The sequence below is a fragment of the Dipodomys spectabilis genome, unplaced genomic scaffold (genome assembly GCF_019054845.1).
Source record: "Dipodomys spectabilis isolate Male_0828 unplaced genomic scaffold, ASM1905484v1 ptg000264l, whole genome shotgun sequence".
Taxonomy (NCBI): domain Eukaryota; kingdom Metazoa; phylum Chordata; class Mammalia; order Rodentia; family Heteromyidae; genus Dipodomys; species Dipodomys spectabilis.
In genome coordinates, this window is record NW_024870941.1 from 8,174,886 (window position 1) to 8,191,826 (window position 16,941).

General features: G+C 47.3%; 1 protein-coding gene across 3 annotated transcripts in view; it reads right to left on the reverse strand.

Annotated features, from left to right (window-relative positions):
- The window catches only part of Trappc9 (trafficking protein particle complex subunit 9), a 454,043-nt gene that overhangs the window by 385,908 nt on the left and 51,194 nt on the right, over positions 1-16,941 (reverse strand). For all 3 annotated transcript variants that reach the window (XM_042699917.1, XM_042699915.1, XM_042699916.1), the window contains one exon: positions 7,302-7,518. In XM_042699917.1, coding sequence (XP_042555851.1) covers positions 7,302-7,518 — 217 coding nt within the window. The remainder of the gene's footprint in view (positions 1-7,301; positions 7,519-16,941) is intronic.

The window sequence follows — 16,941 nt, forward strand, 5'->3', positions numbered from 1 at the left end:
CTTACAATTTCAAGAAATGAAGTGAAAAATAACAGGATTCTGTCTTTCTAGTAAAGACAGAAATAAGAAAACTCCATTTAGGTAGAAGGGACCCTAAGCGTCTTAGAAGGAAGGGGTCCAGCTGTGACCTAAGGGATGGCTGGGAGTAAGATAGGTAGAACAAGAGAAGCACATCCCTGCAAGGAGGAGGGGCCAGGCGGGACTCTGTGAGCCAAGTGTCTCACAGAGAGACTGGCTGCCTTAAAGAAAGGGAAAATCAAGATGAAGTCTGCACAAAGCCCAGCGGCTTGCTTTTGCTCTGACACTAGCCTGGAGCGATAGAGGAGTGCCTCGGAAGCATACCAAATGGGGACACAAAACCTGGAAAAACATGCTTCTTCCTACATTCTCTCCACAAGCAGCAGTGAGACTGCTCTAAAAACTTTCTCTTCTGTCTTCACAGATACTACTTCGCACTGTCCAAATTTCTTCATCATACAGGAAAATCCAGTTGGAATGCTAAACTCTCCCTTCTCAAATTTAGATTTCTTCTTGTCTACCAGTTAACCATTAGCCTTCTGACTGGACATGCCGTAAGTTCCTCTGCTCTGTCCAGATCTCAGTCCTGAAATTCCAGCCAACACTACCAAGAGGACAGCCAGGGGCTGGGCCATTGACACAGCTGTCCTTGCAAAGGACAGCACTGAAGGCCTTCCATGCCTTCCAGGCCCCACTGGAGAAGGAGGTAGTCAGAACACCTCCCTAATAGGACAGCTGCAAAATGTGAAGACCATCCTAAGTTCTCACGGGTATAAATTCAACCCTTGGAACGCCTCCCCTCCAGACATACATCCCTACTGCACAGACACAGGACCAGACATTAGGGGGCTTGGCTGTAGTCATATAACAAGGTCTGTAGCCTCTGTACCCTAGACGTCAGCAAACTGGGAGTAAGTTACTCAGTGAAATTGCTTACCAAGAGGCCACAGCTTGCCCTGGTGTGGATCAGACTCCCCCTCTGGGCCTGCCTATAGAGCCCTAGATGTGAGGCTTTGCCCTTACCAGGTGTCAGAGGAGAGAATCACGCAGCCCTAAGTTGGGCTGATGCCAAACAAGTGTGCCCGGTGGCCTGTACTGACAGTAGCTGAAGGCAACCACTCACGCGGGACAGCAGCTGCTCTAGACACACAGTAGGGGTAACAATGATCATAGCGCGCTGTACTCATAAATTGACATGTTGACTGAAACTCCTTGGTCTGACTATCTAACGATAATTAAAACTGTTTTTCAAAAGTAAAGAAAAAAATGCAAATTCCTCTAAAAGGTTTCAGAGGGCTGGGAAGGTGGCTCAGTGGTAGAGTGCTTGCCTTGCATGCCTGAGGCCCTGGGTTCGATTCCTCAGCACTAGCCTTGAGCTGAAGAGCTGAGGGACAGGGTCCAGGCCCAGAGTTCAGGCCCCACGACTGGACCCAAAAAAATAAAGAAAAATAAAAGGTTTCAGAATTTAGTCCATAAAACCCCTAAAATTAACATGGGACAAATCTAGGTAACTGATTGTCTAAGATGCAACACCAATGGTCTTATTCGTGAAAGAAAGCATTGACAAGCTAACTGTCATTAAAATTCAAAGCCTCCGCTCTGCAAGTGACACACACCATCAAGAGAATGAGCAGACAGGACACACACTGCAAGAACATTCTCAAAAGACATATCTGATAAGGGACTGATAAACTGTTACTCAAGTTATACAACAATGAAAAAACAAACAACCTGATCACTGAAATGATTAAAGATCTCACAGATGCTTCACCCAAGAAGAAACTCAGGTTGGAAATGCTCACTATCATGCACTATTAGGAAACTGAAACTAAAAACATCCATGAAATACCACCATACACCTTTCACAGTGGCCAAAATCTAAGGCCCTGTCAACACCTAGTGCTGGCAAGGATGTGGCACAGCACTGATGGGGAGCCACCGGGGAAACAGTAGGGCAGTTTCTCACAGAGCCACAGGTGCTTTACCATGTGATACAGCCATTGTGCTGCCTGACATTCATCCAGATGAGTAGAAAGCCTATGTCCACACAAACCTTGCTCACGAATGCTTGTGGCTCACTTATTTATAACTGCCAAAGCTTGAAAGTAACAAGAGGACAACCAAGATTCTTTAGATGATTGTTTAAGTGACTGTGGTAATATTTAGACAGTAGACTCTTGTTCAAAGCTACAAAGAAATGAATTTCTGACCATGAGAAGACCCGAGAGAAGCCAATCTAAAAAAGCTACCTATTGGGGGGAGGATAGGAAGGGATGGGAAGGAGAAACAAAGGAGAAGGCTACAATGCTTGATAAGAAATGTAATCATGGCCAGGCGCTGGTGGCTCACGCCTGTAATCCTAGCTACTCAGGAGGCTGAGATCTGAGGATCACAGTTCAAAGCCAGCCCGGGCAGGAGAGACCGTGAGACTCCTATCTCCAATAAACCACCAGAAAACCGGAAGTGGCGCTGTAGCTCAAGTGGTAGAGCGCTCGCCTTGAGCTGAAGAGCTGAGGGACAGCGCCCAGGCCCAGAGTTCAAGCCCCACGACCGACCAAAAAAAAAAAAAATGTACTCATTATCTTTCCCATGTAATTGTAACCCCTCTATATTTTCACAATAAAAATAATAATAAATAAATAAATAAACTACCTATTGCCACTCCTTTTACTGTCCACAGTAAAAGGATATATCAGAGCTTCCAGACCTTGGAAGGTGGATTTTTAGGACAGTGAAGCTACTCTGTGGGAGTCACTGTCCGTACATACATGACATTACCCATTCATCAAAACCCAGAAATGGCGCCACGCCAAGAGCAAACTTGATATAAACTGTGCACTTTGGGGTGCTTATGTGCTCCTATTGACTCAATGACTGTTCTTTTTTTTCCTTAATTGAAAGCAAGTTTCAAACATCAGGTCACCTTAATCCTAAATACTGCAATATGTATGTCTGGAAAAGGGGATGGGGGCCAGCACGGTATTCTCCCAGAAAATTTTCCATTCATCTTTACCAAACTTATGAAGTTTAGTATAACACAGACTAGCTTCTCTACTATCTATATTTGAATGTGGGTTTTTGTTGTCATTGATGATGACTTTGTACTGGAGGGACAGCGGTTTGAACTTAAGGCCTCACACTTGAAAGTCAGGTACTCTTCCACTTGGCCCATGCCCCCAACATCTTTTGCCTTAATTAGTTTTCAAATGGAGTCTCAGGTTTATGGCCAAGTTATGCTGTAATCCTCCTATTTATGCCTCCCACGTAGCTGGGATGACAGGTGTGTACCACCATGTCCAGATTTCATTATTATTATTATTATTATTATTATTATTATTATTGGTTGAGACGAGGTCTTCCCAACTTTTTTATCTATGGTCTCAATCTCTACCCCTTGATACTTAGGATGGTAGGCACGAGCCAGGGTACCTGACTATTTTTGAATATTTTGATTGCCCCAATAACAGGGTGCCTGGGAGCATTTAGCATGGCTCAAACCGAATATCCATTTGAGACTCACGCTGCATTTAGTTGTCATGTCCCTTTAGTCTCCTTGAATCTAAACAGTGTCCCATTTTTGTCCCTTCCCCAATTTTGTGGCATCTATGAGTTCAGTGTGAATGTTTGTAGAATGTCTTTTGGTTTTGATTGTTTGGTTATTTTCCTTATGATGAGATTTGGGTTAAACATTCTTGAGACAGTAGTGTACTTCCCATGATTTGAAACAGTCTCCTATAATGTCAGTTTCTAATTGGACTGAAGAATGTTCTGGCCTGCTGTGGGGTGTTGATAGAGGAGACAGCTGTGCTCTGAGGAGGCAGGGGACAACATGACAACAGTCCATATGTTACATCCAATTTCGTTACGCACCAAAACTGCTCTAAAAAATAAAGCCTATATTAAAAAAAAAAAAGGCCAAGTCACACAGAATAAAGTGATGGGAAGAATGTGACAAAATTAAGTCTTAAGTGATCTCTACTTCTTTAAAAAAATAAATAAAAGCTAGAGGTATGACTCAAGGGTAGAATACCTGCACACCTAGCTCAAGGCCCTGAGTCCAAACCCCAATCCCAACAAAATAAAATCAAGAATGAATTGGATCCCACCGGCTATGCGAACCTCCAGGAGAGGCTGATGATCTCCCAACTCCTGACACTGGCCTGGTGTCCAGCACAGAGCATGAGCCCAGAAATGTCTGCAGAGCCCCAGCCTGCTGGAAAGGCTCCCAAATCCTACTCTTGACTCCTGGCACTAATTTCATTGGCAGTGGGTCACACCTACCACTCGAGAGGCTAAGGCAGGAGAATCTCAAGTTCTGGCCAGCCTGGGATATAAAGCAATGTCAAGGCAAGCCTAAGATACATTAAGACCCATCTCAATAAAAAACAAAAACAAAAAAACAAACAAACGAAACTGGCCCTAGCCGGGAGCTGGTGGCTCACACCTGTAATCCTAGCTACTCAGGAGGCTGAGATCTGAGGATCACGGTTCAAAGCCAGCCCAGACAGGAAAGCCTGTGAAACTTTTATCTCCAATAAGCCACCAGAAAACAGCAAGTGGCACTGTGGCTCAAGTGGTAGAGCACTTGCCTTGAGCTGAAGAGCTGAGGGACACAGAGCCTAGGCCCAGAGTTCAAGCTCCACAACCAACAAAAAAAGAAAAGAAAAGAAAATGTCCCTAACTAATGAGTCATAGTCAGTGGGTACCCAGCACAGATAAATACCAAGTCTCATGTTTAAAGAAAAATAAAGCCAACCCTTTGCAGGAGCAGAAGGTAGAGCTCTGCAAGGTCGTAGGTAAGGACATGATTTTTTGTGAACCCAACATGAAAGGTGGACATAGGCAGACTTCATGACTGGAAAAGCAGGCCAGCAGCCCTCAAAAAATCAGTCTTACCAAAATTAACAAGACCTAAGAAACAAAGGACTTCTACTCATCTGGTCAAATCACTACTAAATAACCCCATGCTGCTGATCACATGTATGGTATATATGTGCACACCAGAGGGAAACCAGGAGGATGACACAGAACTAGAGGGAATCAGGGAAAAACGTACAACAGCAGGACCCATCAGCTGCGCTGGACATTGACCAAAATGAATTAAGCAACTCGATGGCAGCGATGGGAGGGAGGGAACAAGTGGGAAAGAGGGAACAGCTGATGCTATGCAAAACAAAAGAAATGTACACATCACCCCATGTGGAAGAAATGACGTATTGCAAAGCTCATAGAACTCATCAATGTTATACACCATGATAGACAATTTGCCCCAGGAAAGTTAGAATGTGTTTGTGACTTTAACTTAGCCTCACTATCCCACAATACTATGAAATTTGGGAAATTATGTAACCACTTAATCACAATAAAAAATTTGGAAAAAAAAAAACCAGTCTTACATCTGTGGCTCCAGAGACTACAGGTCCTAAAGATTAAAGTCCAGTGCTTCTGTGGGGTCCTGAGAGGACTCACGTGATGTTCAGGCCCTTCAACTTGTTCACTTGAGGCCACGCCCAGCCCCTCTCCAGCTAACTTCATGCCTGAGCACAAGTGCCACCGGACCACGTGTGTCCTCACCCAGGCTCTTGTCCCCAACAGAGGAAGCAGCTGGACGGCATGGCCCAGCCGTCTCCCTCCCTTCATCGATGCCTGGAAAGCCCTCACTTCTGCACCACTCGCAAACCCAGTGTTCCTTCTTGGAATGTGAAAAAAGAGAACGATAGATAAGCTGGGTGCTGGAGGCTCACGCCTGTCATCCTACTCAGGAGGCTGAGATCTGAGGCTCACGGTTCAAAACCAGCCCAGGCAGAAAAGTCCATGAGACTCTAATCTCCAATTAACCACCAGAAAACTGGAAGTGGCGCTGGGCTCAAGTGGTAGAGCGCTAGCCTTAAGCTGAAGAGCTGAGGGACAGCGCCCAGGCCCAGAGTTCAAGCCTCATAACCAACAAAGAAAAGAAAGAAAAAAAGAAGTATATAATAAACAGGTAATAGATAGGCAGATAATAGATGGTAAACGGATGATAGGTGATAAATAGGCAAATAGGCGGACAGACAGACAGACAGACAAACAGACAGACCTCACTAAATGCCCAGTCAGGCTGGGAAAACTATAATCAGCATTCCAAATTTGCTCCTGCCAACCAATATTACTGGATTACAGATCCCTTGTGGCTGTTTTCTTACCACAATGGCAGAGAATAGAAACTGTGTGGCCCACTCTGAAATGGCCTTTGCAGGAGTGAGCCAGCCTCAGCTCAGTGCCTACTAGACTCCAGCACGGTGTGACTTCGCGGGGACATGGAAGGAGGAGGACTGTGACCTGGGGATGTTGGGTTCTACATGGACCTGGCGAGACGGCAGCCCAGAGGAGCCAGTTCCTTCCTACCCACACCTCCGCTCACTCTAGATCAGAACCGAAGAACACACGTCATTTTCCATGTGAATCAGTCACTAAAAGGCTTTTTCTCTCCTATTCCTCAGACTTTACCTCAAGTGGGCATTATATTTATGTTACGTATTATTAGATTTGTAGCTGCATTCTTTATTAAATATTTTACTGTTATTATAAAGTTGATACACAGAGGGGCTACATTTCATAGGTCTTTTGGGACCATGTCACCCCTTCCTTGGCTTTCTCCCAGTTTTTCCCTCCTGTCCTCCCGTCGCCACCCTTAAGTTGTATGGTTCATTTTCAACGTAGTATCGAGTGAGTATCACTGCTGCATCTGTTCACCCTTTGTCTCACCATTCCTGTACCCCCCACCTTCCCCTTCCAAAGCCAAATAAAGGAACGAACAAGACAAAAAGGAAAAAAAACTCTTGTTTCCTCTTCCTGGAGTTCATTTCAATAAATATTATATTCATAAGCAAAGGCATTGAGGTACTGCACCTCTGTGTTCCTCCTGTATTTTTATATGTATTTCCTTTTATTAAGCTGGAAGGGTAAAACTTGGCCACAAAATGCATAGCTCTCTGTATACACAGGTACCCATGTGAGTTTATTTCTGGTTCATTGGTTTTTGCTGACTTACCTAATTATATGAGTAAATAAGTAAAAGTCATTAGGGACATCAAGTACTTAGTTGCCAGTGAGGGCAGCAGTGGCGTCTGGCCCTCTGACATGACTAAGAGTGCAGCCCCACAGCCCGCTCCACCACGTTCTGTAGTGCTTTGTTCTAAGTGCCCAGTACAGAGCCAGAGTGTGATCCTCTGCACCTGTCACAAAGTCTGCCACAGCCAAGCAGGTACTCAAACACATGGAATTAATAGGCCAGATGTCAGTACCTTTGTTGAAGTCCTTTGGGTCCAGTGACAGACTGTAGCCAGGTAGTGTCTCCAGGAGGAGTTTGTAGCAGGCCCTCCAGCCGGGCTCCGCGATGCTGGGGGCCACACACTGCATGGCAGCCACACGCTTGAAGAAGGCGGACTTGCGGTGGAAGCCGATGAGCTCATAGAGCTCTGAGAGGATGCTGTAGCGCTGGATTTTTTCTTCTTCCGAGAGCTGAAGGGAGAAAACAGAGAGCTCAGGAGAAATACATTAAAAGATCTTTTATAAATTAAGACCTAAAGAGCTATTTGCCACATAAGCAGAAAAGGCTGGAAATGGCACTGTGGCTCAAGTGGTAGAGCGCTAGCCTTGAGCTGAAGAGCTGAGGGACAATGCCCAGGCCCAGAGTTCAGGCCCACAACCAACAAAAAATAAAAAAGAACTATGTGCCAGTGGCTCACACCTTTAATCTAGCTACTCAGGACACTAAGACATGAAAATCACAGTTCGAATCCAACCCAGGCAAAATGGTCCCAGAGAATCTATCTACAATTAACCAGCAAAAAAGCTGGACTGAGCCAATGGCTCATGCTTATAATTCTAGCTACTCTGGAGACTGAGAAATTGAGGATTGTGGTTCGAAGCCAACTTGGATAGGAAAGTCTGTGAGACTCTTATCTCCAGTTAATCATCCAAAAACTGGAAGTAGAGCTATGGCTCAAGTGGCAGAGCACTAGCCTTGAGCATAAGCTCAGGGGCAGCACCCAGATCCTGAGTTCAAGCCCTAAAAGTAGCACACAAGAAAAGCTGAACTGGAGATGTGATTCAAATGTAGAGCACCTGCCATGAATAGAAAAAGTACACAAGAGACTCAGGTCCTAGTTCAAGCCTCAGAGCTGACACAGGCATGCACGCATGCACACGCACACCACACCATACACACACACACACACACACACACACACACTCTCTCTCTCTCTCTCTTCATGAGATATCAGGGAGCAGGAAAGCCTGGTGACAGGAGCTGCTGTGGATCCTCCGGGACATGCAACGAGCCACAGCTCCAAGTCATCCTGTGTGCTAAGAAGCCCAAGGTCCTCTGCCAGGAAGTATCTGCTACCTATCATAGAAGGCATCCTTTAGAAAAGAAAAGAAAAGAAACAATAGGCTTTGGGCAGGGATTTTTTTTTTTTTTTTGCCAGACCTGGGACTTGAACTCAGGGCCTGAGCACTGTCCCTGAGCTTCCTTTGCTCAAGGCTAGCGCTCTAACACTTGAGCCACAGAGCCACTTCCAGCTTCTTCTGTTTATGTGGTACTGAGGAATCAAACCTAGGGCTTCGTACATGCTAGGCAAGCACTCTACCACTGAGCCACACTCCTAGCCCTGGGCAGGGATTTTTGTCACACATAAAACTCAGAAAATGATGGAGAGATCCCTGTGACATGTCAGCGCTGTCTAGACCTGAGACTTCCAGGATTACATGACGTTGGTGTACTTTCCTCACTCCGGGATGCAGGCTTGCTAACCAAGCATCTGCCATATGCCAGCAATCGTACCATGCTGAAGTTCATCATCACGGCAGTCCCAGACGCAGTCAGGACGTGTAAAGCTCAGAGAGATATTAACAACTTCTACTCACACTGCCACGACTGTGGGTCGGGCATCACCTGCCCAGCACACTCCTGCCCGCTACCCCATAGAGGAAGGCTGGCAACCCCACACGGCTGCCTGAGGAGCTGCTACTCTGCCTGGAAGATGATAGACTAGCAAGCAAAGAAACAGAACAATGCAATGAGCAACAGTGGAAAGGGCAGGCCCAGCTCCAGACAAGGAGCGCCTGGGCTAGACCAGGCTCTGGGGTGAATGGGCTGTCTAGGTCTCCTCCTACCAGTTCTCTCCCAAAAGCTTGTGTGATTAACCTTCAGCTATACGCTGCCTCTTTCCAGAAATTCTATGCCCTCCAGACCCTCTAACATCATCTGTCTCCTACTTCATTCATGTCCACCACCACCCCCCCTCAGGACTGCCAGAACATTCCATGGTATCATTTCACACTCACACCGATGAGGCATACACACCTCCACTGCCCTCTCCACAGCTCATCAATATGTGATGCTATCTGTCTCTTTTATTTTAGCCGTACTTCAGGTTTCATTTGCATTTTCCTGATAAGTACAATGCTGACCATTTTTCCATGTGATGACTGGCCGCTTGTGTATCTTCCTCTGTGAAGCACTTGTTCACATCTCTTGATGGTTTTTAAAATTGGGTCGTTTGTCTTAGCATTGAATTGCAGTAGTTCTTTTTTTGTTCCAAATGTAAGTCTTCAGTCATATACAGTGTGTTTTCCTAAGGGAGTCTTGATACGCCGAAACATTTCATTACGACACAGCTCCTAATTCTTTCTCCTATGGCTCGTGCTTCCTGTGTCCTTGTCTAAGAAAACTTCACCTGGAGTCACAAAGATATTCTATGTGTTCTTCTAGAAGCTTTATGTTTCAGTGATGATCAGAGGTACTTCAAGCTTCCTAGAATACTGCTGCTTTCCGGGCGTGGGCAGCAAAGGACTCAGGGAAGAGGGGCCAGCCATGGCCAGGGGCTAGAGAGGTCTGAAGGAGAGGCAGGACTATCTGATGCTTCCATCACACATCTGGAAACTCCTCACCCTGCCCTGCACCTGCTGTGTGCCAAACATGGCAAAAGATACTAAGGGAGAAGAAACAATAGTCACCAATGGTTGGTGGCTCACACGTATAATCCTAGCTATTCAGGAAGCTAAGACCTGAGGATCACAGTTCAAAGCCAGCCCTAGTCTCATCTCCAATTACTGGAAAAAAACAAACTGGAGGCATGGCTCAAGTGGTAAGGCACCAGATGTGAGTGAAAAGAACTGATCTGGAACAGAAAGCCCTGTGTTCAAGCCTCAGGACTGGCACCCACACCCACATGTACACACAGGCAGACACACACACGAACAAAAGAGTGATCTGAGCTGGAGGCCTTCATGAGCCCACCATTCAAGTGAGAGGGATTGCCAAGACAGGACTCCACGTGCTGGCCTCCACACATCAGAGTGCACATGTGTCCTTCCAAGGAACCGACTTAGACAAAGGTAACACTTCCCCGCTTCTCCTTGTCATCTGGCTGTAATAAGACAGCAACAGATGAGCACTCTGTTGCAAATGGAATGGAAATTACTTGGATCCTGTGGAGAGAGCTTTCCAGATCCAGGCAGCCACTTGACCAGGAAGCCTCTCATTAGCAGGAGTCCTGGGAGCCGGGCACAGAGCTCCACCTGGCCAATGGACATGGAGGGCAGCAGCAACAAGGATGAGGAGCAAATGAGATGGTCCTAAGCAGAGGCCAGCCGTGATCTTTTTGGAAACTGGAAATGGAATCAAATCCCCAAACTCATCTCCAATCTGCTGCTCTTTTAGGGAGCAATGCTAGAAACATGCTTCTTGTGATTCTCAAACGGGCCTCACAGTCACGATGTCCCCGCCAGAGCCCAGATGGTAATGGAAGTTCCAACATGAGTGGCTCAAAAGCAGCTCAAGACAAGAGGCCTGACCCACCAGACAGCCTGCTGGGGACTCCAGCTGGGATGCGCCCTCCTGCTGCCAGCAGGGAAGTGAACTTGGACCCCTTTCATCCCACAACACAAAAGAAAGCAGGCCAGCACACTGGTGAGGGGGTGGGAGGAGACTCATCACAGTGCAGGTAGACGGCCTGGGCCAGCCTGTCACATGGCTAGCTCCCGCTCTTTGCTCCTCTGCTAAAGGCCGAGGGGGATTGTCAAGTCCAATACAGGTTACTGAGAAGACAACTTGAATTTGCTATCTATGGACAGGTAGCGAAGACCTAAAGTTCTCAATGTATGTTCAAGAAATGAGTTAAGACCTTTCAAATCACTGGCTACAAATGACCTGGCCAGCCAGGGATGCTCAGAACTGTGCCTCGCTCTCACCAGGCTCTGCAAACACAGGAAGTAGTGGAGATCTGAAGAGCAGGAGTGGGGGCCACTTTGGGACCACAGTCAGCACACTAGAGTGCTGACTGTGAACAAAAGCAGACATGAAAATGGAGAGACCAGGCATTCTCCAGCTTAGGGATCGTTTGCCATTTCTCTCCACAATTACGCCCAGCCATAATCACACAGACAGAAAGTATTCAAAATTACACAAAATTTTCATTTAGCTAAATGTGGTGGTGCATGCTTATAGTCCCAGCTACTCAGGAGGCAAACCCAAGATGCTTCACTCTTGAGCCCAGGAATTTAAGACCAGCCTGAGCAACATCGTAGAAGTCTGTGTCAAAACCAAATAAACATGGCTGGACACGGCGGTTCATACCTGTAATCCAAAACCTAGGAGTGAGAGGCAAAAGAATCTAATATCAATCCCCCCAACAAAATTAATGTCAACTCCAAATCTTCACACTGTACATGAGAAGTGAGACATAGGAAGAAAGCTAAGATAAATCCCTGTTCCCAGATACTCCTTGTTTCATAAAGCATTCTTTATTGGAATGAAATTTGCCTAATTTTTAAATTAAGGTTCCAAGTAGAATACAAGTTGAGGGGCACACACGGTAAAGAAAGGGGTGAGGCAAGAAAGTAAGACGATTAGCTACACAATTATAAAATGCTCACCTCTGGGTGACATTTTTAATTCCTAAAACATCTCATCTCAGCAAGACACTGACGTAGGTAGATACCTCTCCTACTAGGAAACAGCCCAAGTAAAATACAACCAACAAAATAAAAAGGCCACAGCAGAATAAGCTTCCTTCCTGGAACAGGAAGGAGGCCCACTGGCCTCTGGCTACTCACATCCGACGTGTGCAGATGGGAAGACAGCGTTGTGGACATTCCACAGCCCCTGAACTGATCTATTGATTCCATGGTGTCCACCTTCAAAACCCCAGCTGTCTTCTTTGGAAAAGTCAACAAGCTGTACCAGAACAGGCAGGACAGTCTTGGAAAAGAAGCACAAAAGAAGACCAACTTCCCAACTTTACAACTGACTCCAAAGCTACCGTGATGCAGATCATATGCTCCTAGTCTAAGAACAGGTGCATGAATTTGGTAGAGTAAGTTAAGGGGAGGAAAAAAAGGCTTAAAGTTATGTTTCACTAAGTTACTGCTAGTCCTCCAACATCATTTCAACAACTGGTGGTGGATCACCTGGATAAGCCATGTGCAAAAAAATGACAGGAATCCTACCTCGCATAGTACAAACAAGTAAGAAGGAAGCGTATAAAATTTCTAAAGTAGGGGCTGGGAAGGTGGCTCAGTGGTAGAGCGCTTGCCTTGCATGCCTGAGGCCCTGGGTTCGATTCCTCAGCACCACATAAGCAAAAAGAAAAAAGCCAGAAGTGGCGCTGTGGCTCAAGTGGTAGAGCGCTAGCCTTGAGCTGAAGAGCTGAGGGACAGCGCCCAGGCCCAGAGTTCAGGCCCCATGACCAGACTAAAAAAAAAAAAATTCTAAAGTAAAACATACTCATCTTTATGGCTTTGGCAATGATTCCTTATATATAACACCAAAGTACACACAATAAGCAAAAACACAAACTGGATTTCATCAAAATTGTGCATGAAAGAGACCGAGGAGAAAGTAAAAGCAAGCATGCTGGTGTCCAGCTACTCAAGAGACATGAAAATCGCTTGCATCCAGGAGTTCAACACAAGCCTGAGCAGCACAGTGAGATTCAATCTCAAAAAAAAAAAAAAAAAAAAAAAGAGATCTAACATCAAAATGGGAAGAAAATTTTGCAAAGCATAAATCTGATAAGGGACTAACACCTAAAATACACTAGGAACTCACAACTAAAAAATACAAAGAAAAGAAAGCTCAATTTAAAACTGGCAAAGCATTTATAGGCTAAGGGGGCAGCTCTGTGGTACAGCATGAATTTGCTCAAGACCCTGTATTCAATCTCTGTGTACCAAAAGTATATTGATAAAATTAGCAAAGAATTGGGGTCAATATGCAAGTAGTCAGTAGGCATACAAAAACACACCAGGAGGGACACAAACCCAAACCACCATGAGACATGCTTTGCTCCTATAGCCAGGCCATAACCAAAAGATGGATGACAGGCGCTGACAGGGAACTAGAAATTCTGTGTGCTGCCAGCGATGGAAAACGGTGCAATGGGCTTAGAAAACAGCTTCAGAGTTCCTCAAAAAGCTAAATGGGAGTAGGCACTAGTGGCTCATGCCTATAATCCTAGCTGAGGATCATGGTTGAAAGCCAGCTTCAAAGTGTTAGTCAACAAAAAAGCTGAAAGTTGAGGCTGGGAAGGTGGCTCAGTGTTAGAGCACTTGCCTTGCATGCTCGAGGCCCTGGGTTCGATTCCTTAGCACCACATAAGCAAAAAGAAAAAAGCCGGAAGTGGTGCTATGGCTCAAGTGGTAGAGTGCTAGCCTTGAGCTGAAGAGCTGAGGGACAGCGCCCAGGCCAAGAGCTCAGGCCCCACAACCGGACCCAAAAAAAAAAAAGCTGAAAGTAGAACTGTGGTTCTACTAAAAAAAAAAAAAGCTCAGGGATAGTGCCCAGACACAGACATAGACACACACACACACACACACACACACACACACACACACACACACACACACACACACACACACACACACACACACACACACACACACACACACACACACACACACACACACACACACACACACAGAGTTTTAGGACCAAAAATTCCACTCCCAAGCCTACAGCAAAAAGGACTGAAAACATTGCAACAAAAACCTGTATGTAAATGTTTGTAGCAGCATTATTCATAACAGCCAAACGATGGGGGAACAGAACCAACCTCCTCCAAGAGATAAATGAATCAACAAAAGCTGGTGTCGCAATACACGGAACATTATCTGGCTATCAAAAGGAAGTTTCCACTCCATCATGGAGGGGCCTTGGAACCATTCTGCCCAGTGATTAAATCCACCAACAGGACAAGCACTGTCATCTCTGGCCGCATGCACGTGCTCACTGCACTGCTCTGGCCACTTTCCTCAAGGCTTGAAGTCCATCAAATAAAAATTAGCCTGATTCTATTTAATAGGGATTGAGTAATGAAAATGCGCCCTCGCAGGAGGGCCTTACAGGCTCGATGCAGGAGCGGCTGAAAGCTTTTGGTATGGTGCCTGGCATGTCCACCGACAGCCACATCGTCACTGCTCTGGGAGGCACAGCACGGATGGAGAGCAGGCGGGGATGATGCGGCAGAGCCCACCAGCGCAGGCATCCGAGGCATGAGTGCGGGGCCAGACCCTGACAGCACCGCACGAGCCCAAGGCTGACAGATGAAGACAACACACAGCCCCTGCACACACCTGCACGCACCGCCCAACTTCCCTAGACCTTACCACTCAGCTCAGCCTTGCCCTCCCTAAGGTGAATAGTTTCGAAGTTCCAAGAGCGATGCAAGTCTGCGACACACTGTTTCTGCACATATTTACATTCTGCCTTGTTCCAAAGAAGGAGCTACAGTCCATTTCTTTTTTTCTTTGTTTGTTTTTTTTGTTTGTTTGTTTTGGTCCGGTCGTGGGGCCTGAACTCTGGGCCTGGGCGCTGTCCCTCAGCTCTTCAGCTCAAGGCTAGCGCTCTATCACTTGAGCCACAGCGCCACTCCTGGCTTTTTTTTTCTGCTCATGTGGTGCTGAGGAATCGAACCCAGGACGTCATGCATGCAAGGCAAGCGCTCTACCACTGAGCCACCTTCCCAGCCCCCCAAGATCCATTTCTAAAACACACATAATACACCCGCAATAATAAAACAAAGCTCGAAATCGGGTGAAGAGAAGACGAGGATTAAGATGACAAGAGACCAGGGAAAGGGGAGACCACAGTGCCTGGCACACAGTGTGTGAGGGTATCAGGTACGTGAGACGCCCCTCTAAAAACCAGGGTGCAGTGTGAGTTTCGCAAGGCCTGCTGCCGGCTCGTCCCTGGGGAGGGCAGGCTCCAGGGCAGCCACGTGCTCCCTCTCCAGTGCTCACTTCCTTCACTGCCCCGCAGGGCTGCCCGGGCTGCCCGGAGCTCCTCTTCTCAGCTGCCACCGCACCCAGCTGTAGCAGAGAGCCAGTGCTTCCCTCACGTTCCGCTTTTGCTTTTTACGTTTTCCTTCAAGAAATGTGTTCCTATGCCTGCCCCCTATCAGCCCCTCTCTCCAAAAGAACTGAGTGACTCTCTATGTCCCGCACTCTCATTCCATCAGAAATTTCCCAGCTCCCTCTCCTTTGCCATCCCTGGTGCAGAAGCGACGTTCCTCCCTCCTAGCGGGACAGTTTCTTTGTGAGAACCAGGAATTGCTCATAAGCCTCTGAAAGCCGAGGGCCGCATTCCCAGGCTTCCCCAGTCCCCCGTGCCCATCCCCCACCCCCCACCCCTGCCCTCCCTCCTCCCCCACCAGGCTGGCTGCCAGGCCTGCAACCCCGCCCTACAATGGCTGTGAGCCGGGCCCTTGCAGGTTTCCTTAGCAACAGCTTCATTAAGGAACTGCATCCAAAAATGTAAAGAGGCTGCGCTTCGGTCCGAGCGGAGCGGCGCAGAGCAGCCTGCTAAGATCTGAACGTCTCTGAAGAGACATTAACCAGAGACAAAGAGGCTGCAAGACTTAAGTCAATGGAGTCACAAATCAAAATGTTCTTGGTAAGTGGCTTGGAATCGTTCCTCGACTTTCCCACGTCTCGTAAGGGCAGGGTTTTGTCTAGCTTTCGGAACAATTCCTCACTCACTTTCTCTTCTGTCACTTGCCATTTCTATTGAAGAAAAGAAAAAAAAGCCTCAATCATCCCGCGGCTACCTGGTGGATTTTCAAATCACGGTTTGCCAGATTTAGACCCTGAGCCTGGCCCGCATCCGGGGCGGCGTGCAGCCAGCTGCGGGGCCGCTGCGGGGGGCGCTAGCAGCCAGCCTCGGCGGAACGCTGCTGCTGCTGCCAGCTTCCAAGCACCTAGCCGCCGCGCGAGGAGCTCTGCTCTCATCTTTTCATGGCTGCAGAACTTGTTTACCTGGGATTGGTATCACTAGAGCAGGCCCAACTAGAAAGTGACCCAAACCTTGGGGTCTGGGACCCAGTGGGAATTAAGGCTCGGGTGTCTATCTGCTTCGAACCTATTTCTCCATTCAGAACTCAAGCCCGGGTTGTCTGTTGCTCACTGGCCGGTCAAGAGGAGGCAGGCAGCCCGCACAGCGCACTGCGGAGGACAGTGAAGGGCAGAAAACCCTCATGTCCGAATCCCAGTCTGGCTTCAGGCAAGAACTTCCTTCCTTTAGCCCAAGGTTCTGCTCTGCAGATAGGCACCGCTACTCCTGGAACACACAACTGTAAGGGCGCGCAACACCAGGATAAGCAGTCACCAACCAGCCTGCGCTGCTGCCTGCCCCACACATGCCAGTGAACACTCAGTCTGTGCCCGGCAGGGTGTCCAGCTATGGGCACGCATCACCGGGTTGCTCACAGGTAGAGGAAGAAAGGAACATTACTGTGCCTGCTTTACAGACTTGGAAGCAGAGTGAAATGTTACATAACTCCTCTGGGCCACACCATACCATGGCGATTTAAGCCTAAATCTGGGGTGAAGCCCAGGCTCCTCCCGCCCCAGCTCTACTTCACCACCTGCCTGCAAAATGAACAT